The 24958-nt window shown below is 37.3% G+C and overlaps 1 protein-coding gene across 1 annotated transcript in view; it reads left to right on the top strand.

The window, feature by feature from the left end:
* LOC145988519 (kinesin-like protein Nod) overlaps positions 1–24958 on the top strand; it is a 51358-nt gene that overhangs the window by 9754 nt on the left and 16646 nt on the right. Inside the window, exons 5-10 of the mRNA XM_083123410.1 lie at positions 1603–1753; positions 5616–5821; positions 7355–7509; positions 10433–10602; positions 16368–16505; positions 22713–22988. Of these exons, the coding sequence (XP_082979536.1) occupies positions 1603–1753; positions 5616–5821; positions 7355–7509; positions 10433–10602; positions 16368–16505; positions 22713–22988 (1096 nt within the window). The remainder of the gene's footprint in view (positions 1–1602; positions 1754–5615; positions 5822–7354; positions 7510–10432; positions 10603–16367; positions 16506–22712; positions 22989–24958) is intronic.

Genomic DNA, 24958 nt, shown 5'->3' with positions numbered 1-24958 from the left:
TGTATGTCACATTAAACTCTAAGATATGAACAAATCCTAATAGGGCTCTCATACTAAATTTTGATTTTCCATATTTCAAATAATTTTGTATATTTGTAGAGATTTTATTAGATCTGAGCTGACAATGTTTCGAAATCTTGCTCAGTCTGTAAAATTCATAATTTTCTTTATTTTTGCATTAACAGATTTTATGATTAAATTTGAATATTTTAATGCAAAAAACGGGTAGATAGGTATGGTATAGTCCCAATGAAAATCTTACATATTAAAATTTTATATATATTCTGAAAATCTTTGAACTGTTACAATTTTCAACTATTGGTGTTGATTCAAAGTGGTGTTGCCTTAGTTCTAGATTTTACTTCTCACTACATTTTTTCTTTTGTTATTATTTGAGTTCGATATTTTCTTTTCGTATGTTTGTTTCTTTATTCAACTTATTTCATCTAAATATTTTCCATAAAATTAGCAGATGTTCTACAGTTCTTTTCTTTAGTACCCATATTTACAAGTGTAGGTAATAACCTGGTTTTATTATACCGGATGCGTCAAAAAAATGTATACACAGTTTGAACTGTCATAGAAAATTTTTTTTCCAACCTACAAGCTTAAATTTCTGGGAACAGAAAGGCTACAGTCCAATGTGAAAAATAAGTGTACTTTCTAGTCAAACTGAATGTTCCAAATGGTGGTTAAAGTAAATGTTCAAAACGTTGGCCTTCAGCTTCGATACATTTCTGAGCAAGGGTTACATGAGAGAGGTGTAAGTGCTAGTAGTGTGCTACGCATTCTGAAGAAATTCAAGTTGCATGCGTACATTCCAAGGCTGGTGCAACAATTAAGTGGCGATGACCCAGATCGCAGGGTACAATTTTGTGAATGGGTTCAGGAGATAGTTACATGCGGGATTTATGGGTAGCACTGTTTGGTCAGATGAAACAATTCAAACTTAATGGAACTGTCAATAGGTATAATTGTGTGGGTTTTATTACCAACAAGATGGCGCCCCGCTACACTATGCAGGGATGTGCGAGCATACCTGGATCAAAATGTACCAGGCCAGTGGTAGGATGCAGGGGACCAATCGAGTTTCCTGCATGCTCTCCAGATCTTACACTGCTCGATTTTTCTTATGGGGCACAGTAAAAGATGAGGTGTACCGTCGTAAACCACGTAACCTGGACACACTTTGGGATGAGATTCAAGCTGTGTGTGCAGAAATCCCATTGGACACTTTGCCGTGAAGTACGAAATCGGTCGTGACTCGTACTCAGAAATGTATTGAAGCTGAAGGCCAACATTTGGAACATTTACTTTAACCACCATTTGGAACATTCAGTTTGACTAGAAAGTACACTTATTTTTCAAATTGGTCTGTAGCCTTTCTGTTCCCAGAAATTTAAGCTTGTAGGTTGGAAAATAAATTTTCTATGACAGTTCAAACTGTGTATACTTTTTTTTGATGCACCCAGTAGTATTAGATAATTTTAACATAGAATTTCTAGTTATTAAATTTCTAGTGAATTCAACCCTGCTATGCTTATCCTAATTTCATATTCCATCGCATATCTTGTAACAGAATGTGTGTATATATTGTTTCAGGGGTGACATGCTTTGCAATCACAAGTCCCGTGGAAGGCATGCTCTATCTTTCGACAGGTTCAGCGAAAAGACGTGTGGGCAACAACAACGTCAACAGTCATTCTTCCCGGTCACATGCCGTGTTCACTATACACGTCGAACAGCACAGTGGGTGAGTTCTTGTAACACATTGTGGTTCTTTGATGCCAAATAGGAAGATCACTGACATAAAAAATTAAGCTTTGGTTGAATGAAGAACAAGAAAAACATTGAAATTTTACCTGAATATATTCGTTTGGCTAGACAGTATGGTCCAACCAAATTTATTTACATTTGAATGAAGTTGAATGTCAAAATTTTACGTACTGTGAAAGTCCTGCCTGATCTGCTTTTTAAAGCTTATGCTACCAAGACACGCCGCAGTGGCTCAGTTGGTAACACGTCTGACTACTCTCTAAAGGTCCCAGGTTCGATCCCCAGCCGGTTCAAATCTGGGAACTTTTTCAATGTTGGAAGTGGCCCCGGCATCCACCCAGTGTCGAATGACATGGGTACCTTGGAGAAACCCTGGGGGGTAAAGGCAGCCAGGGGTGTGATGCTGATCACATCACCCCCACTCACGACCGGATCAAGAAAGTGTGGGGCATTACCCCCACACCCCCTATACGCCTTCATGGCGTGGTGCTAAGCATAGGGGAGCATTTTACTTTACCTTTTTACCAAGTCACACACACACACAATGTTCTGGAGAACCAGAAAAAAAACATCGCAGTAATATTAAATACTACTTTAATAATAAACACTATTATTTTGTAATATACACCAATGGTTAAGTAAACTTTTCAAAGAACATGGCACGTTCCTAGTTCATTTGTCTCAAAGCATGATTTAAAATAAAAAATCAAGATTTTGGTACAAAAACTGGGATCATAAGTGGTATATAAAATGACATTTTGGTGTTGAAAATGGTTAATATGATCCTAAATATGATTTTAAAACTACAGTCAACTCTCGATTCTACGACCCCAGATATAACGACCCTCTCGAAGTAACGACCCTTTTCCCGGGAACTGTGAAACATTTGGAAAAAGTTGAAAAATTGAAGGAAATCAGCCGAAAAATACGTTTCTTGCACTCGTTTTATTTGCACCCATTCCCTTCACGAGCTCTCTACCTCTCGCAAGTGGGTCTGATCTAAAATTAGACATCACCACACCAAGCTTGAGTAATATCCAATAGCACTTGACCTCTACTTTCCTCTCCCCCAAGCGTGCCAATGTTAGCCTGCACCCGACAGCCGCTACCCAACACGCTAGGCTTATTTTGTCATTCTGATTTCACTTGCTCTTGGATATGCGAGAAGAGAAGATGTGCTTGGATGTTATTTTAAATCGAACTTGACAGATGCGTGGTGCCTGGAAGTCTGGACTGTCGGTCCAGCTCTGACATACATTTCAGCAGGTCCCCGTGAGTGAGCAACTCTTGGCCTTGTAGCCGACAACTTCCAGTAACCGCTCTTATTCAAAACGCGTTCTTTAACACACTTCATAAAAAAGCGTAACTGTTAGAGATAATCAAAGCCACATAGGCCAAGTAAAGATCGTCAACCTGCTTAATGATTTGTCATCCAAGCTTCCGCAAAAGTTTACTTCGATCTTACGTGCATCATGACTCCCGTGTAACTCCCACTTAATACGTTTTCCTAACTGTGCCGGTGTCGTAATATTTGCCAAAAAAGTGTTCCGTTGGCTGAGTGACTTCTCTCTTTCTTCCTCTCAGTAAACGTGTAGGCGGAGGGGGGCAGCGATGACGATTGTTTCAGCCACGATTTTCTTGCTCATGTGTGCACACGGGGTGATTTCAGGCGAGGGTGAAAGTGGACCGCTCTTCCTTTCCTTTGAAGTCTAAAATGGGGCAACCAGTTCTGGATAAAGAAAATTAAATAAATAAAAATAAAAAACAAACAAGAAAGTTTCCCCTTCCTAGCTCATTCTCCGCCACTGGTGTGCACGGCAATGTGATAATTGCTGAATTCAGGTCCTATTTTCTCTTTTAATGCTATTTACTGCATAGGAAATATTGCCCGTAAATGTTGTTGCATAGTAAAACGTAAAGCAAGGGTCATTTCTTTCTACTTCACACTGCTGATAAAAGTTCCGTCGAAGACGGTTGCGTTATCTTAAAATGCTGAGGATTTTCTCTTCGACCACCTGTTGCTCGAACTTCCAGCTGGTCTCTTTGTTTTTACGCTGCAGCTGGCGCCATTGTTTTGTCTAGCGTCTGAAAGCTGTTCATTGCCGATAACAGCAATGACTCGTGCAAAAAAACATTGTTTTGAATCTCGCAAAGCTGTTTTGATTTGAAGATAAGGAAATTCGATCTCCAGAAAGAAAAACGACAGTTAAAACAACTTCATATTCTGCGCCTTCTGATAAGCAAAACTGTAAATTTTATTTTGCATCTGACAAGAATTAACTACCTCAACGCTCGGAGCGTGTTGGAAGGAAATGCACACAATATAATCGCCGCTTTTCTTCAGAACCATTCATGTGGGAGAAAAAAAAGTGCTCAATGTAGGAATGGACGCCGAGTCCGATTTAAAGAAACATTATTCAAGGAAAAAACGTTTGGAGGAGAGGATATTAGACATTGAGAATACTCCTAAATCCAACATTAAATCGTCGATTAACGTGAGAGAAATAACAATCTCCCATTTTGATATCTAAAAATGCACAGGTCGGGACTAAATATACAGTTTAAGGTGAAATCCAATTCCAAACCCGAATTATTATCGACTGGGACACTGTTTAATGACATGTCCTAGAATCGCATTGGTTGAAAACAGATCGCAAGTTACGTGTTTCCTTTTTCTTGCTGGATTACAATGCAAGTCGAGGAATGAGTTTGGACTGCTCCCTTGAATGGGGAGGGGGGTGACTATGAAGTTGGTTGAAGCAAAGAAAACGCGACTTTTTTTCTTACGATGTATTTCACACAGCCAAACCAGAACGAAATGTACAGCCCCTCCCTTTTTTTTTTTTGTCTGGTGCCTAGAAAGGTTGTGTTGTTTCTCCGGAGAGATCTTATCTTACCAGTCAATCTTGCAACAGACAGTGCTCCAGTAGACCCTTATAAAATCCAACATTCATTCTGCCCGGTTATCTCCCGACTTTTGCTGGCGCCAGTGTGGCTGGTGTCAAGATTCTTCGAGTTTCGCTTGCAGTAAGCGAGAGATTGTTTTCCTTTCCATAGATCTCAGTGCAAATGGGTTTCTCATGAACTAGAATTGTAAGAATTTCCTGGAAGAGCAACGACTGCACAATTAAAAGAAAGTAACATTATTTTAAATCCTTTTTTGTGAAAACGTTTTCATGTTCTATTTTCCTTCTCACAACATGTGTCATGTGTATAACAGGTTGTATAACTACCAGGATAAATGGTGTTACCATCTCCTAGGCATCTTTGTGTCCATTTGAGCTTCGTTTAAGCTGAAAATTGGTGCAAATTCCAATAACGACCCCTTCGAAATAACGACCCTTTTCCTGGGGACTGTGAAAGGTCATTGTATCGAGAGTTGATTGTATACCAATTACACAAAATTAACTTTTTCCTTCTAATAGTGCATTTATGTAGTTGTCAGTATTAAGTTCATTCCTGAATGAAGAAGTTCATTTTTGCAGATATTTACAACAGAATTAATCAATTTTCCATGTTTTGCATAATTCAGCCTTCAGAACGTGTCGTGTCAGTAAATAAACTAAATTTTGTGTTTGACTTTATTTCGCATTTTGCAGTTCATTTCATGACAAAACATGCTAGTAATATGCATCTCACAGCTTCAAATACATAAGAAATGATTATCACAGCATGCTATTTCACATTTCATGATTCAGTTATAAACAACACACACACATTCACATGAGCATATGCATACCTCTATGGATAAGCAATTAATTTATGTAGTGAGGGTTAAGATTTCTTTCTCAATTTGTTCTGGCATATCTTGTGTTAATATCTTTGTTCTTGACTTCTAGGAGAGGGACCCTAGTTTCAAGAATTGATCTTGTGGATTTGGCAGGGAGTGAAGCAACGGATTTTACTTCGAATAAGAACTCGAAATTCAAGGAAGCAATTCACATAAATAATGGGTTGCTGACTTTGCATCTAGTCATGGAATCACTTAACAAGAAGAAAGCGCACATTCCATACAGATCATGCATCCTCACCACTCTACTCAAGGGTAAGGAGCATTTTTTACTAAGTATGTGTTAAATGTTTTTTGTTTGTTCAAAGTCCACTTTTATGCTCAGATAGGCTAATCTGAACTGGACTTTACGGGGGGGGGGGGGGTCCAAACCATGTTGTAATTAGCCTTAATCTCATAAGTTAATTACTCTAGACTTGTATTTCAGAAGCTGCATTCTGATTGAGGGTTTCCATGGGTTTTCTCAGTCTTTCAGCATGAATACGGGAGTGGTATCTTAAACGGATGCAAGGGCTTTTACTCCAATTTAAGTCAAACTTAGGATTATATTCACAATTTTAAAACCAAAATATCATTTGATATGCCACTTTTGATTGGATTTTTCACTGCTATAACAACAAAATTTTATTTTATTTACCACTTTTGAACCTGAAATTGACTTTTTATGTACAGAAATTTTACTTTTTTATTTGCCAAAATATATGCCTCTAGGTATAATTTTTAACTACATTTCACAATGTTCATGTCATATCTTCAAGAAAGAAGCAGTTAAATATTTCAATTAATATGAAACAATTGCAACATAATTGTAGCGGCAAAATATTTGTTATTGTGTTTAATTGCTTTACCATATTTGTAATGAGCATTTCAACTAGACAAAAATGCTTGTGTGTGGTAAGTTTGTGTGCTTTGTTTTCATTGTGTGATCATTTTTTGTTCAATATTGCTGATTATATTTTGATGATTATGCATGTCTCTCTTTATGCTGTGAATTTATTTTTATGTATATATGTTTGTTACTTGGTTTTGCATATTGAATATTTCGTCTTCTCAAATGCATCATTATCTTATGAATACAACTTTGTATTGTTTATTGACCTTCTTTTTTTTCATCATTCTTCCACATTGATGTGTCATGTTGTATTTGTTTTTAATTGTGCTTAGTGTCTTTCAGTAGCATGTTACTTATTCTTATGTTCTTTCATATTGGCTAGCTGTGTTTCTCTCTTGGTAATTTCTGATTTGTATTTCAGACCTACGTTTGTTCTTTTTATGTTGTTCGGTGTCTGTTTTTATGTGTTTTTTCTTTGTGAGTAAAGTAGTATAGTAATTTGTGATTATGTAATTGTATGATTTTTTTCATTGTTGATAAATATCTGTTAGCTTCATTTGCTGATGCTTATCTTCATATGTTACTCAACTTCTTGTTTTTAGTGTTATTTTCAAATGTTTAACTTTTGTTTTGCTTCTACTGAAGTGAGGTATTTTTTTTAGTTTTATGGAATTTGATATGATTAAGGCAATAATAATTGCAGCAATATTTAAACATTTATTGGGATAGTTTGGTATGCCTAGGACTGAATTTAGTTTGTGTGCAAGCGTTTATTTTTTTCTGGTACTTGGAAAGTACCAAAAAGTACTGGTGTGCAAAGTGAAACAGCAGAGCAAGGTGCTGCCTGCTTCTTATCCTAAAAATATGATGTGAATATCATCTAAGGTAGTTATATTAAATTTTTTTAAATTGGTGTCAGATATTCTGGTTGTTAACTGCACTTTTTCTCTTTTCAGAATCGCTGAATGCAAATAGTTTTGTGGTGCTTATAGTGTGTGTCAGTCCTTCTGAGAAGGATTTAAATGGAACAGTGGACACCCTGAGGTTTGCAGCTACTGTGAAGAACATTAAAATTAATCCAAAAATAAACAACTACATCCAGGAGAAAATTGTAAGTAGTAATATTTATTTTCCTCATTGTCTGCCCCTGAAGGTAAGTATTCCACTGCAACCTCCCAGCTTTCTATTCTTCCGCCTTGCACTTCATTCCATTGTAGGTTCTATTTATTTGAATATTATCTATCATTTGATATCTTCTTCTTTCCTGGATCCTTTTTCTGTTAACCATTCCTGTCACAGTTTTATTTCTTTCTTTGTCACTTTTTTCTCATTTCTTTGTAGCATCCAGGTTTCTGTACCATACCACACTACACTTCAATAAGATGGTGTGTGCATTATGTTGCTTTTCTGCTATTTTTGGCTAATTGTGACGATGAGGTAGAATGATTGGATGAAACCTGTTCCCTGTGGCTGAGTGGTTAGCACATCACGTTACAATGCCAGGGATCTCGGGTTCAAATCCCAGCCTGGGCATGGATGTTTGCGAGTGTCCATTCATCAATTTCATCACTTATCCCTACCTTCGCAAATTAGCCAAAAGTGACATAAAAGCGAAGTAAAATGAACCAAATCAATAAAATAAAAATGATTAGATGAAATTTTTGAAGAACTATGATTGGCAACCATACCATGCAGAACTCAGACCTGGGAACTTCAGTGGCAAGATGGGAAATGGATGGCATAATGTGCTTGGCCACCGAGTTATTTGTTAATTTATATTTAATGTTGGCATGAGGTACCGTATTTACGTGTGTATAATGCTCACCCTGGTTTTATATAGGGGAAAGTGACAAACGATTATATCTCGTATATAATGCGCAGTTTAATTCAGGTGCAAGAAATGTCTTTCTTAGTTGTAGGAGTTGCATGCATGAATTCCACCAGAACGGACTGCTTTTGTTGGTGTAGCAGAACATTACATTACAATGTGAAAAATTTTGACTTTTAAATGGAGTTTTGCTAGTTTCCTCTTTACTTTTCTAAAGAAAAAAACTTCAAAATATATACTTTTTCCATGACTAATGCAACGTATATAGAAGGTGCATTCAGGACCTTCAAATTAGCAGTTAGCAGTAAATGATTTCTTCCATTAAGGCATTTACACACTCCAAATATGTCATATTAAACACAAAGAATCAATGAGGGTGTCGCAAAATCATGGAATGACCATGTACGGTTTCATGTTGGCTGTCCGAATTATTCCGTTTATAATACGCTCCACAGATTTTGGTGACAAAGATTTTGGAAAAAAGTGTTCATTATACAAGAGTAAATACGGTATAAGTAGAGCCACATCTGATAAATATAAGATCAAGGTATTATGATAAAATGCTGAAAAGAGAAGTGAGATACAGACAGTGAAACTAAATATCGGGAATACAATTCAGTTAATCTATCTCACTAATCAATCACTTTGATAAATGCCCTCAGTTAAATATGAAGTCTTGATTGGCACATTATTTTATGTATATGCCTGTCAGAATTCAAATTAATGTTATAGCACAGTAGGAAGCTACGGATGTATGTTGAGAAGGAATACCAGCTTACATATGCTGAGGAATAGTGTTTATGTTCAAACAATTATAAGCATTTTTATGCAAATTATATTGATAAAAAAACAAGGAAAAACAATAGTTACAACGGCATCAAATTATGCATTTGTTAACAAGAACATTTATAACATACAAATGTTATTTATATGAAGAAAATATTTCTTTATTATCTCCTTTTGAGGTAGAGTAAGTCTTTTTCTTACATTTTAACATGCATCAGTTCTACATCTGAGTATACTCAATATGTCAATTTTTTCAACCAGATTTACAAGATTTCTTCCATTTTCAAAACTCCACATTTAGTTAATTCACATCCAAAATGCAGAAGATATTTCTCTCACTTTAAGTCTTATTCCTCAGAACATCCATTTGAGGTAATGCATTATTCATCTACTCATTTGATAATGCAGATGCAAGCAGATAATAATGTCCCCCTTCAAATTTAAACTTAGCACTTTTCACAAGTTCCAAATCTTTTTTTAAAGATTATGCCATTATTAAAGCATTTTCAAGATTCTGTTATGATCAGAAATGTCTCTATATAGTTTAAACAAACTATTTACGATTAACTTGCAAAGTATAATGTTTTCAAAATATCAAGATTTATACAAATACCAATCCTTCACCAATAGCTACATTTTTTCTTATCTTCCTTCCATCATGAGATAATCCCAAAAGTCACAGACAACTAGTATCAGAGCAACTAGTTAAATAAATATTTTTTAGCATGTTTTATCTTCAATAGTTTTTGTTTTATTTTTTATCAATAAGTTTATAAATAACAGCTTGAATGTTTGTAAAGTAAATGTACATATTTGCTCTGTTACACCTATTTTGCAATGTATATCACAATATACTTATCTAGTGATTACAATTACCGTTTTTTGAATGTTGATTCAACATACCAAGAATGACATCATATTATACATTGAACAATTTTAAAGAGTTGACCTTTGTATATGAACCTTGATGCCTATCCAAATGTACACAATATTAATAAAATTTATTATCAATTTGAATGTATCTTATCTTGCTTGTCTGAAAGAACACACATAATTGAAGCTATTTGTTTTTTATATTGTCAGTCAAAAATAACTGTCATGAATATGAATCCAAAATATTGCACAGTTTGATAATTTTGTCATGATATACAAATTGACTTTTTTAAACATCATATTTAATAAAATTAGTTTAAATAGTAATTTCAGACACTTAATTGCATTATATGAATAAATTTTGAGCAATCATATGACCAAAATTATTATAACTATTGCACAAATGTGGAACTCTGAACTTAGCCTAAACATTTTCAAATGTTATTATGAGAATGTATTAATTTTATTGTCATAAAGGTTTCGGTACAAAAATTGGGTACATTATAGAAAGTGTTTATTTTACATTGTTTCTTGTTACCCCATCCAGAGAGAAGCGCCGTGGCTGTATAACAAGCAGAAGGAGCTGATGACGAGGATTCCTCCAACCCCAGGCTTTCAGAGGAAGCGAGGCATTGGGATGAGCTCCTCGTTCTGCTCCCCATCAGCCACTCCAGTGAGGCCTCTGCAGTGCCTCAACAATACTATCGGAACTCCAGGGTATGTTCATGTGTTGCCTGTAATTGCAAGTGTCAATCCACAGGTTCTTCACAACATTGTAGGTTAATTTCAAAACAGATTTTGTTTTTAAGGATTTAGGGCAGGGTCGATATTCTAACAGATTTCCACTGATGAAGACAAACAGTTTAAAGCAGTTCAAAATATTTATCAATTTTAAAATTATCCTGGATATGGATGTGGAACTAGACCACACCCATCTACCAAAGTTTTTGCTTTGATCCTCCATCCATGATTGACTGTGGTGTTTTAAGTCCACTTTATACACAGTAAGGCTAATCAGGACTGGACCTACAGTTTTAAAGTTGGATCCGAACCACTATGTGCCTCCATTGGGTATCGAACCCGGGACCCCTTGTTTACAAGGCGACGATGCCACCTTTGCGCCATTGGGGAGGCCCCCTCCATCCGTGAGATACATGCGACTAAAATAATTTAATTTCTCTGAAACAATTATGTTTGCGGTTCTAGGCTTCTCAGTAGCTTCTTCCCGCTTTCTCTGAATACAGTAGCCTCTTCATGTCTTGGCTTAGTAGCTGTTTGTATCTGTTAGGTACAGAGCGACTGATTTCGTTAGGGTTAGTAGTGGTAGCATAGGTTACTTGTAGAATATGCTGTTAGGATCCCGAAAAATGCTGAATTCATTTGTTCCATGTTCTGCAGCAGTGGTGGTGAAATGTATGACGGAATGTAATGACGATTGTGATGAACGGAGGAGTGACGCTTGTAAATAAATGTTTGTAAGGTGACATTAAATAGCATACACGGGGCTAAAGAAATGTATTTAATGTGCTTGGGAATCATTATATGTAGTACTAAAATAAAATATGGTGAGTGGCTCAGTCGGTAACGCGTCTGACTACCATGCTGAAGGTCCCGGGTTCGATCGCAGGCCGGTTCAAATCCGGGAACTTTTCTAACGTTGGAAGCGGCCTTGGCGCCCACCCAGCATCGAATAACATGGGTACCTGGGGGAAACCCTGGGGGGTGAACGCGGTCAGGGGCATGATGCTGATCACATCACCCTCACCCATGACCGGATCAAGAAAGTGTGGGGCATTACCCCCACACCCCCTATACGCCTTCATGGCGTGGTGCTAAGCACAGGGGAACACTTTACTTTTTTTTCTTTTTTTTTAACAATAACAAGTTACCATGAATGTGTTAGTAAAACTGTAGCAGTATCTCACGTATACAGAAATACTAATATCAGGCAATGTTTTCTTCTTTTTTCCACTCTCAGAATATGTTGCTTAATATATTCTTCTCCAAATATTGTGAGTAAAAAATATATGAATGGCTTATTGCAGAAAGGGACCTGAGTCACATTTTTGAGGAATCTGAGTTAATGGTATTTTTTATTTTCCTAGTTACAGGCGCATCTTTTAGTGCAGAAAGGACGTCAGTCACACGAGGCTATAGCCAAGAAAATGCACAGTGAAAAGTGTACTTTAATGCAGAAAGGTACCTGAGTCACTGACTCTGGTCCTTTTCTGCAATAAACTTGGCTACTCTGTAGCGACGGACACTGGTCCCTTTCCACAGAGAAAGAGAAATAACCTATGTGTGGAAAATAAAATTGGCAACTCTGAAACAAGTTACGAGCGATTTCCGTAAGAATGGTGCATCTGTAGCCGTGGTCTGTAGAGGGTGATGTGTGTTAGTGCAGAGCGGTGGCAACTGTTGTGAGATGTTATGTTGCTTGTATTACAGATATGCAGGACGAGAGTAGTGTTAGCGACGTGAGCGTTGACGGTCCAAGAAAACGTAGGAAAGGAATTCGACATCTGGGAAAAAAAAGTGCCCAAAAAAATGTTATGAGCAATTCAACGAAGACGAACAACGTGCAATTTTTGACATATTGTATAGAATGCAAAGTAAAGATGATCAGGATATACATTTGCAGAGAATGATCCATGTTGAAAATGTTAAGAACGCAAAGAAGATGCTGCGTTACACGAAAAGTCGTTAAAGTACCACGTACTACTGGCAAGTAGCAAAATACAAGTTTGTTGTGAGGCGTTTTGCAGACTTTATGATGTGTCAAGAGAAAAGAATAAGGCGTTTGCGGAAGTTACTGTTAGAGGGCAAAATACCTCATGCGCGGACAGAGCAAAAGTGGGAATATGATTAAGGCTGAGGATATACAGGCAGTGCATGGACAATATCGCGTCTTTTCCAACTAAACGTGGAGATTATGCAGACATCAAATACCTACATGAAAACCTGTCAATTCAAAAGACGTATGAACATAAACAAAAATACCCTACGTCCAGAATAAAATACAGTTTCGACTACAAGTATTTTAAGGAAAATTTTGCGTTTCGTTTCATGAGGCCACAGGTAGACACGTGTGGTGTCTGAAGAACAGACTAACAAAATGAAGAGGATATTTCTCGTCTTATTTCTCACAGTTTCCACTTTTATTGCAGAAAGGTACCGGAGTCACAACTTTTTCATCTCCACTGTCTCTAGTAGCAAACTGCAGGCGGGTGCATTGAGAGTTGCAAAATTAACTATTCATTATGCTGAATATTTGAGCCAACAACGGTACATTTCTTTCTTACTAACTAACTAACTAACTCTCTAGCCTTCTTAAACCCGAAGGTTCATGGCTGCAGCAACACAGGCCTTCCATCTGTCCCTATCTTGAGCAAGATCTATATACTCTTTTCCATCCCTACCGATTTCCTTTAGGTCCATCTCAACGTTGTCCCTCCATCTTCGTCTTGGCCTTCCTACAGGTCTCTTACCATCTGGTTTCCCAACAAGAATCCTGTAAACTCCTCTCTCCTCTCCCATTCGTGCCACATGGCCTGCCCACCTAAGTCTTCTTGATTTAATTATTCTAATAATATCTGGACATGAATACAAATTATGTAGTTCTAAATTATGTAACCTTCTCCACTCACCTGTCTCCTCATCCCTTTTAGGTCCAAAGATTTTCCTAAGGATCTTATTTTCAAATACTCTCAATTTATGTTCCTCTTTCAATGTAAGGGACCAAGTTTCACATCCATATAATACTACAGGCAAAATTACTGTTTTGTATATTTTAACTTTTAGTTTCTTAGATATTAAACGAGAAGACAAAAGTTTATGAAGAGAGAAGTAACATGCATTTCCTGAATTAAGCCTACTTTTTATTTCCTCTTTAATATAATTTTCATTTGTTAATATTACTCCTAAGTATTTGAATTTGGAAACTGGTTCAAACGAGTTGTTATCAATAATTAGATTTTGATTATTACCTAACACTTGGTTTCGGCCTGTAAGCATATATTTAGTTTTCTCTTTGTTAACTTCCAAACCTATCTCTTTAGCAGTTTTGAAAAATATTTTAGCATTATTCTTAATCGTATTTATATCATCCCCCAGTAAGTATTTCTTTCTTACACTATCAATATTATACGATTTTTCTTGTTTTTCTCGGAATTGTGCAAAAGTGACTCAGGTCCCTTTCTGCAATAAGCCATTCATATGTACTTTTACAATATCATTAATACCTTTATTTTGACTTTATAATCACCCTGTTCAAAGGAAACTGTCCGTGTTTGGACAGTGAACTTTTATGTACTGAATTTACACTTGCGGTTTTGTTGTTCAGCATAGCATTTTGTTTGAAAAATACATTCCCATGTGCATGAAATGTCAAATCAATATCACGTGTGTCAATGTTATTTTGATACACCCTGTAGACAGAGGGACATGCCACACATTTTTTGACCTGATTTTTTGATTCAGTGTGTCGGAATTGTTTAAGAATACAGTCCCGTGCGAATTAATCGGAACACAGCAATTACATCCAAAAATTTAAATTTATTGTCTTACAACATAGCATACTTCAACTTTTTCAAACACATTTGTACATATATTCATTTTCCACATAAGATTCAAACAGATTATCATTTCTAATAGTTAATATGTCCTTTTTGTTTTATAACTTCCATTACACGTTTTGGCATAGATTCTACAAGCTTTGAACATATTGCATTAAGTTCATTGTCATGGAACCAAACACGAACAAGAGACTCAATCACTGCTTGCTTTGTGGAACAGTTCAGTTTTGATATTCGTCGTTTGCAAATAGCCCACAAATTCTTGATTGGATTTAGATCCGGGGAGTTCCCTGGCCACTTTAACACTCAAATATTGTTCTCACTCATAAAATTCTGTACTTTTTTGGCAGTGTGACAAGAAGCCAAATCTTGTTGGAAAACGCAGTCACCATTTGGAAACTTCTCCTGGAGCACTGGAACAATTTCCCTTCTCAGAACATATATGTATTTGTCAGCATTCATCATACCATCAATTGGCACTAATGATCCTGGTCCTTCATGGGTGAAGAATCCCCAAAACATCTTCTTCTCAGGGTGTTTTATGGTCTGTTGCAGATGTGCTGATGTTACAGATTCATTACTCAACCAACACTTGTATTGAACCCTCTGTCCCTGGACCTCAAAATGTGTTTCATCTGAGAACACAACTTTCTTCCAGTCGTCTTCTGTCCAATTTCGATGAGCACGGACCCACGAGAGACGTTTCTTGTGCATTGCAGCCGAAAGAAATTGTTTTTTCACTGGTTTCCTGGCTTTCCGTCTAGCTGCAAGAAGTCTACGTCGTACATCGGAAACGTCCAAATGCACTTCTTTGTCCGTCAATTCCAAGGTGTCGTATCCATTGGAGAATTTCACAGACACCTCTGCCACAATTAGCCTACTGATTATATGGAACAAAATACACTTACGAACACATAGATATAAACACAAACGCAAAGGATCAACGCACGAGATGCCTGACCGTGTCAACAATGCTTAAGTTAATGCACAGAAAACGTGGGAGATAAAAATAGCCACCGCGTGTACATTGCTGCCACCTACTGGGCAAATGCTGACAATTGAGACAAAAAAGTAGCTTGTTCCGATTAATTCGCATGGGACTGTACCCATCTGTGTCACAAGAAAAAAGTAAAAATGTGTTGCCTAGTGTAATCAACATTAACTAATTTTGCTATTATTTTTTTTTTTTTTGTTAGTTATAGATGACTCATGTGAGGTGATTGCTTAATTTTGTATGTCAGGGATGTAAGGGAAAGAGAGTATCTCATTGAATTCCCGAGGTAGGGAATCGTAAATTATATGTTCCTGTGTTAATTGTTAGTTTTCAATATCTGAATGGCAGGGAGTCCATAACTTATTCACATACTTGCTTGGAAAGATATATAAGGAATAGGGCTGAACCAATACTGGTAAATTGGTTTTTCATGGGGTCCACAAAATACTGCACGACACTTTCACTTTTATCCTGGAAATTTTGCAAAATTCAAACTTTTTGCACGAAAAACTGTATTTTGTGATTACATAATATGTTTCTATTTTAATATTTTGTTGCGATTCTAGAATATTCTAAAGCAAATACTTCTTGGTAAATTGATGCATAAAATTGGAGAAGAATATGTACACACCAACATTGATCAACATTTTGAACAAATTTTAGTTATTGCAATTTTCAAGTATCGGTAACAGTATCGGTATCGATTCTAAGTGCTATCGGGTCAGCCCTAATAAGGAACCATTCATAAATGCTTAGTGCAATATGTTAATGCAAATTAATTTTATTTTAACTTGTTAATGCTTGTTTTGCCTTGATAACCTTGAATTTTGTCTGAGGCATGAAGGCAGCCTATGGTAATGCTGTATGTGATTCCATTCAATTCCCAGGGCTAAGACTGCTGCTTTTCTTTCCAGGAATGTTACCGATGAGCTGTTCTCTTGTAGCAAAAAACGACGGTTAAGTCCACTAAACGAGGACGATAGCCCTTCAAACTTCTCTGTTGTCTCATCATCTACAATGCTAGATACTTCCAACATCTCTATGGCTCTCAGGTAAATACAGTATATGGTATGCACGTAAGCCAAAGGTCTGTGTGTTTCTCCTTCTTCAGAAAAGTATTCTCCTGTTGCAGGAAAATTAAAGGAAATAAGTAAACACTTATTCTTCATTTTTATTTTATATATTTTAAAGTTGTTTTTACAGAATGTTTTCCTGCATATTGTGATAGTTTTTATCCTGCCTAAATCCTCATTCTATTAGTTTTGCAGATACCACAACAATACTATATTCACTGATCGGTTTCAGGTAGCTTTGTTTGTTTGTTTGTTTCCACCCTTTTCATTATATGGAGGCAATCTTCTAAGGAAAAACAATTAATGTACAACAGTGAATTAAAAGATGAAATATTATGGAGAAGAGCCCTTTGTCGGTATTGTCCAGGATTTTTGATAGTCAGCCCTCATTTTGCCATCTTTTTTTGGGGGAGAGAGTATCTCATTGAATTCCCGAGGTAGGGAATCGTAAATTATATGTTTCTGTGTTAATTGTTAGTTTTCAATATCTGAATGGCAGGGAGTCCATAACTTATTCACATACTTGCTTGGTAAGATATATAAGGAATAGGGCTGAACCAATACTGATGTGTACGTATCTGAAAGGGGGTTTATGACCCCCACCAACCTCCACTTGGGCATACCACGATACGTATGTGGAGTTTGGTAACCTCTCAGACTACAAGAAATGCATCATTCTCATTTATGTGGCAAGAGCATTGTGGGGCGAAATTGATAATTATCTTGTGTGAAATTATGAATATTTTAAAGCCAGACTTTGATAGATTTATATGGCATAATTCCAATTAAAACTATATTGTAAAATTTACACATATTCTAAAGTACTTTTGTTTCAGTTTCCAAGTATTGGTACTGATGGAAATCAGTAAAGATTATCTGCAGTGGATCAAAGTGGTATCTGCTCAACCCTAATCAATACCCCATTTTCAAAAACGGATATATTTATTAAGAACATTTTGAAGAACTAATATCACTATGCTATTTATAAAAGCCGTGGCTGTAAATGGTATTCATTACACAAATACCGTATTTACTCATGTATAATGCACACTTTTTTCCAAAATTTTTGCCCCCAAAAACTGTGGTGCGTATTATGCACGGAATAATTCAGACAGTCAACATGAAACCATACAGGGTTGTTCCATGATTTTGGGACACTTGCATTGATTTTTCATGTTTACGGAACCCTAGCATGTTATATATCGTTGTAAAGCTTGAATCCTGCAGTTTCTGAATATGGAAACAGTAATCCATACAAGATAACGACAATAATGTGAAATGTGGTTGAAATAAGTTCATCAAAACCTGAAGAAACGTTCTGATTTTTATGGTACTTTGGATGAAAGAAAACATAAGGAAAAAGATAATAAAAATTAAAATGTATTACTGGCCAAATAATATGACATACATGGAGTGTGTAAATTCCTTAATGGAAGAAATCTTGTGCTGCTAACTGCTATTCGGAAGGTCCTGAATGTGTGTCGTATAAATGTTACATTAGTCATGGAAAAAAAAAAGTATATATTTTGAAAAAGAAGGAATGAGCAATTGAATGGGTATGTCGTCATTCACTCTTGATCAGCATAGCAACAGCTTTACAACCTACAACTAAGAAAGCCATTTCTTGAAACTGGATTGTTCTGCGCATTACATGTGAGATATAATTTTTTGTCACTTTTACCCATCAAAAACCAGGGTGCGCATTATACACGCACACGCACTATACACGCGTAAATACGGTATATAAGACACCAGAGAGCCAACACAAGCCCCACAGGGTATTACGCTGGTTGTGGGTCCAGGCACAACTGAATAACTTTTTTCAGTTTATTCATCCTATTATTTTTCCTAACCCAAAAATAACTATTATTGTACTGACAAAATAGCCAATTTATGAAAGTGTTTCGTGAGCATTAGCTTTCCATAAGTGATAAATGTTTTAAATACAATGGGTGCTTAACTGGCCACCACGGGACCAAACCCTTGGCTGGTTAAACCGAATTATATAATGGAATGCAGTAAACATTACTTCACAAGATGAGCAGGAATAAAAAAACCACAGGAAACTACTGTATGTGTATCACTGTACAGTATGTACACGTTTTAAAAATTAAACAATTGAAGACTACATCTTTAAAAATATGTAAGTACAGTAAAACCTCATTAATCCAGACTAATGGGGAGGAGTTTAAATAAAGTCCAGATTAACTGAAATAACCTAAAAGAACAGTAGAAAGTGCATTAAAACTAAGTTTGTAGCAACAAAACACGTTTATTATGGTGTATTTAAAGGGCATAGGCCTAAATACACAATACAGTACAGTACAAAGTCTGCGGGAAACACGATTTCATGAGTGGTTGACTGCCTTTTCTTTTGGAAGTTCTCTTGTTGACTTCTAGACTTGCATTTTGCCTTTTGCCTGCCCGGATTAAGCAAAATCTGGCTTATCGGGTCCGAATTAACGAGGTTTTACTGTACTACACGTATTTAAAAAAGGCTGTACTGTATTATAAAATAAGTCAATAATTTTTTCTTCAGCTGAGCGGCCGGTTAAACTGACGACCGATTGAACCGAGGCTGGTTAAGAGGTCACTCGCTGTATTCTGGTTTGAGGTTATGTTTTTCCTGTGTTATTCTCCATGTTATGCCTCAGTTCTTTATAGTTCATTTATCTTGAGCAATATATTATGACTTGGGTGTGTTGAGGGTAATCTGTAATTCCAGGTTGCCATTTTAAACTCTAAACTTGCAATCGCTTAATTTTGTTTGTTGAGAAGGTAAGCGAGAGAGTTGTCGATCATCACTTATTCTCGTGTCACACACAGAACCCAAAATATGTCAATTGACACAAATATGTATCATTGTTTTGACTGCATTAAGTAACACGTTAAATTGCATCAACTGCTAACTTTGTACTTTTGGTGCATCAAAATAAGTTTGCATGGGGAGAAATTAAGCAGAGAAATGCTCCGGTCGATGCATCATATGTGCATCAACCTTGATTTGATGCTTGATTGATTAAACAGGAGGATGAGTGATGATATGATATGATGAAATTGATGAAGGGACACTCACAAAGAATGTCCATGCCCAGACTGGGATTCAGTCCCAGGACCCCGAGCATGCTCCACTTACTGCTCCACCACGGAATTCGGCTCGAGATGCATTTCTACGAGGAACGTTCCGAAAGTAAGTTTCGTCAATTTTTTTTTTCACATGGAAGCTTTATTACAAACAGAAGAATATGATGTCATAACAAAATACAATCTTTTGGCTATTTTTCCACATAGTCGCCACCGACGTTGATACATGTGTCGTACCGTGAAATTAATTTCAAGAAACCCTCCTGGTAAAAAGCGATTTAAGGAAGGTCTTCACAGCCTGTTGCACTTCTTTGTTGCTTCCGAAGTGACGTCCCGATAGTGCTGACTTCAACGCAGGAAAAAAGGTGGAAGTTTGATGGGGCAAGATCGGGGCTGTAGGCCAGGTGATTCAATCTCTCCCATCCCAGACGACAAATGTGTTCTGCAGTGACTCTTGCTGTGTGGGGTCTTGCATTTGTCATCCAAGAACAAAACCCCTCGACCCAAGAGCCCTGGTCTCTCGCGTCGAATGGAGGACTTCAGTTTGCTTAGTGTGTGGCGATAGCGTACCGCATTGACGGTCCCTGTAGTGAGGTAATCGAACAAAATTACACCCTTCGCTCATTCCGCATCAAGTATTTCTGCCATACTGGTTTGCACTCAAATGAGCTCGGGTACGTCGGTCTGCTGGTTATCTCTATTCTTCGACACTCTGCGTATGCGCCATCACTCCTCTGCTCTCGCTCCTCCCGTCGTGAATTCGGGAAAGGTTGTCTTTTGTTATGGCAATGTGTTTTCTCACTTTGTAATACAGCTTCCCTGTGAAAAAAAATGACGAAACTTACTTTCGGAATGTCCCTCGTAGTTCCAAAGGGATAAATTATTCACATACTTGATAATTCATAATTGGGAAAAGAGAGACACGGTAGTATATAAATACAGAGAAACTAGTACTCACTTTTATCTACGAAACTGTTTTATCTTCTTCATTCTATTAATTACAGTGGCCACTGCCACCATCCTCATTGTAACTTGCTATACTGTTGCTTGGCATGCGTCTTTTGTTTGTAGTTCTCCGGCTGCCGCTAGGTGCGCTGTTGTTAACTGCTCATCTGGGTCCGTGTCATCTGCTATTTTGGGGCAATAACTGTTGTAGTAGGGGAATCCAAATGTGGTGCGCTTGTCCGCTATCGATGTTTAGCTCGTGCAGGAAGTTCATTATGGCATGTGTTTCCTTGATTTTGGTGTTTATGAGCATGTGGGCAGTGTGTTTGACTTGAACCTTTTTAATTTTATGGCTATTGTATTTGATATGTTTAGCAAGACCAGTAGTGGGTTGGGCTTTTTTCGCATCTGTTAGGTGCTGTTGGATTCTTTCATTGACAGATCTGATGGACCTGCCGATGTAAAGTGCCTTGCATTCGTACTCTGCATCGTATACACCTGGGTTGTCAAGGGGGAGAGGAAGTACCGTTTGTGTTTATTTAGTTTATCAGCTATTTTGGAATTGGGTTTGTGTGCTACTTTGATGCCATATGGGAGAAGTGCTTTGGATATGCAGTTGGAAGTGATGGGATGGTAGGGGAAGGCAAACCATTTATATTGGCTGCTGGAGGTTGCTTGCGGATGGGTTGATTGTGGTTGGTTAGGGTGTCTGACCTGTATTTCCGCTTTACTGCACCAAGTGGAAAGTTGTGCTTCAGTGTAGCCATGTTTTAGGGCTATTTCAGTGATGGTGGCTATCTCCTCTCATAGATCCTCTTCTCTGCAACAGTAGGAAAAGGCTCTTTGATAAAAGTTGAGCCACACATTAGCTTTTTGCTTGGGGGATGGCTAGAGAGAGCATGTATGTATTGGTTGCCTGCATCCAGTTTTCTGTAGACAGTGGTTGTGAATTTGTTAAGTGCACAGCTGATGGTGATGTCCAGGAAGTTGATTTTACAATGTTTTTCTTGTCCTACGGTGAAGTTGAGCCTAGGGTGGATGCTATTTAGCTTGTTCACTAGAAGGTTGAGTTCTTCTGTCTTTTTGTATACGACTATTGTGTCGTCCGCGTATAGTACATGCTCTCTCTAGCCATCCCCCAAGCAAAAAGCCAATGTGTGGCTGAATTTTTATCAAAGAGCCTTTTCCTACTGTTGCAGAGAAGAGAATCTACGAGAGGAGATAGCCACCATCACTGAAACAGCCCTGAAACATGGCTACACAGAAGCACAACTTTCCACTTGGTGCAGTAAAGCGGAAATACAGGTCAGACACCCTAACCAACCACAATCAACCCATCCGCAAGCAACCCATCCACAATCAACCTCCAGGGGCCAATATAAAGGATTTGCCTTCTCCCATATGGCATCAAAGTAGCGCACAAACGGTACTTTCTCTCCCCCCTTGATAACTCAGGCGTATACGACGCAGAGTGTGAATGTAAGGCACATTACATCGGCAGGTCCATCAGATCTGTCAATGAAAGAATCCAACAGCACCTAACAGATGCGAAAAAAGCCCAACCCACTACTGGTCTTGCTAAACATATCAAATACAATAGCCATAAAATTAAAAAGGTTCAAGTCAAACACACTGCCCACATGCTCATAAACACCAAAATCAAGGAAACACATGCCATAATGAACTTCCTGCACATGAGCTAAACATCGATAGCGGACAAGCGCATCACACTTGGATTCCCCTACTACAACAGTTATCACCCGGAAATAGCAGACGACACAGACTCAGACGCACAGTTAACAACAGCGCACCTAGCTGCAGTAGGAGAACTACAAACAAAAGATGCATGCCAAGCAACAGTACAGCAAGTTCCAACGAAGATGGTGGCAGCGGCCACTGAAATTAATAGAACGAAGAAGACAGTTTCGCGGATAAAGTGAGTACTAGTTTCTCCGTATTTATATACTTGATAAGCTGTGTAAGGAACTATTTGTAAACATTTCGTGTAAAATGCTAATACAAATTAATTTTCATTGCAGCAATTTTGTTAGTTTTTCACTTACTTTTTTGAAAATTTGCCTTGAAAACTGCAATTGTACTGATTTTTTCTCTGGATTGTGGAGTAGCTACTCTATGGTGATATTTCTGTTCTTACAGCCCAGTCGTAAAGAAGTACATGCAGAAGTTGGAAGACACAATGATGAGCTGCCTGAAAGACACCGTCTCGAGAAGGATGTCCAACATCGAGAAGGCCCTCAAGTTGAAGAAGGTGGTTGACGAAGTGAGACAGTCTTTAGGGGGCAACAGTTCGCCACTGTCTTCGCCGGATGGTGCTGGCGACATAACCGTTGTGGCTCGAAGGGGTGCACTGGAATTTTCACCCGAAGAGGAAGAGACTGTGCCAATGCCAAGGCGAACTCTTATGTTGATGCAGTAAGGTTATTTGTTCTTTAAGTTCTGCATGAGGCAGCTATAGCGGGAGATTCCTATGTCCGAGGCAAGACTAGGCTATGTCCTCCTTGTTTCCTTTCCTTTTAAATAGGGGTGAGCTGATGGGTCATTCCACATCAAATCAACACAAAAAAACTAAGATTTTGATACCCACCAACTCCGATTTCGATGAAATTTTGTATACACCTTTCCTTTATGGTTGAAAGAAACCCCCTAATTTTTTTAAACTCTATCTCAAACAGTTTTCATTTTACAGCACTTTGAAATGTCATTAAATCAGTGTTGTCTGTCACTCTTGAGACCCTCGACACAAGATACCCTTGCTTACATTTTATTTCTTTTCTCCTTAACCAATCATCAGATCTCTTTGAAATCTTACACAAAGTTCAATGAAATAATGAGAATTTCAGAAAAAAATACATCAGCACTCACAAAATTTTACAAATACTTATAAAAAGACTAATAATGGATTTGTAGCCTAATTTTTGTGGTGGGAAAAGTAGGTTACGAAAATCTGAATTTTCAACATGTGGGTATGATGGAACCAAAAACTTTTGATGTTGAAAATCATTGCAAAGACATGCTCTTTCTCTACAAGAAATAATTTTTTGGTTTTTTTATTCCTTCTAACGAAAATTTTACGTTTTTTTTGGAAATTGACTAAAATTTCAGGGTCAATCCGTACCAAATGGTCCAGAACTGGTCGCTCGACCATTTTTAAAAATTTTAATTTGTTTGTCGTTGTAACCCCTGTACAAGGGTAGTTCAAAACAGGGATTATTTTTCTAAATCTAGACTTCGTTTGAAAATGGCGGCCTTTTTTGTTTCATGACTTGCAACATTTTTGGCCTATGCAGACAGTTGCGATAATTACGATAACTCAGCTAAGAAAAAAGTATAGAAATCTGGGGTAAAAACATTGTTTTCAGTACATTTCAGGCTACATTTTATGTTCCATATCTTTTTTCACCACATCTAATGCAAATGGCTGAAATTTAGGGTCAAAACTGGCTGATATTCAATTTTGAAGGGAAATCAATGTATAGGATATTTTTTTTTAGTAGGTAATCAGGTAATCTATGAAATAAAATTTTCAAATAAAATTCAAAGTTATGTATATATTTCAACAGTTCAAGTTACAAAATAGAATAAATAATTCCTGAAGTCAAGTAGGAAGTTATTGAACCATAATGGGAACCAGTCTTATCAGTCTAATGCAGCTGCTGCTTGGTTGCCAAAATCAGCAACTTGAAACATTGTGATGTGAACAAAACAAAAATTCTACTCACATTTGGAACTTGTGACCTCTGATTTCGAACACTGATTCATTCCATGGTGCAGTGGTCAGCATAACATAAGAGGTAACATTTTTTTAATTCTGAGTAAGGCATGTATGTATTATTATGTTTGCATTGCATTTCACAAGTGCATCACTTATCCTCGTCATCACAATCCTGGAGGTGGAAAAGCAACATAAAATCATCAAAATAGAATGAAAGTTACTATGTAGCATAATGAGTGCAATGTATTAGTATATTTACTAGTATAACTAAAAATGTAATGCAGAGCCTTCAATTGGTTTTATGTGTCACTAGGAAGCAGCTGAAGTATGCATGCTACTTGCTGGTGGAATCAGATCTACTTACTAATCCTATAAACTCAAGTGCACAGTACATTTAGTAGCTTTCCAAGCCATGGTTTCGTCAAATTTTTCATTGGTAAGCACACAGAGGGTGTGCAGTCTAACAAGAGACTTATTTGACTTCGAGCTCGCGATCGCCCAATGGTGTTGACAGCATTCAAAGCCCCACGTGACGTGCACCATGCATGCGCAATATTGATTGCTAATGACAACAGGGGGTGCAAGCAGAGGTATCCGGATGTGAGCGGGACGTGGCAGCTACAAGACATAGTCGAATGTTAAGTCAAAGCATAGAGCAAAACAGTGCTAG

Source organism: Lepisma saccharinum, chromosome 6, assembly GCF_977018435.1.
Source record: "Lepisma saccharinum chromosome 6, izLepSacc3.1, whole genome shotgun sequence".
Lineage (NCBI taxonomy): Eukaryota > Metazoa > Arthropoda > Insecta > Zygentoma > Lepismatidae > Lepisma > Lepisma saccharinum.
This window is presented reverse-complemented; position numbering and strand designations above follow the sequence as displayed.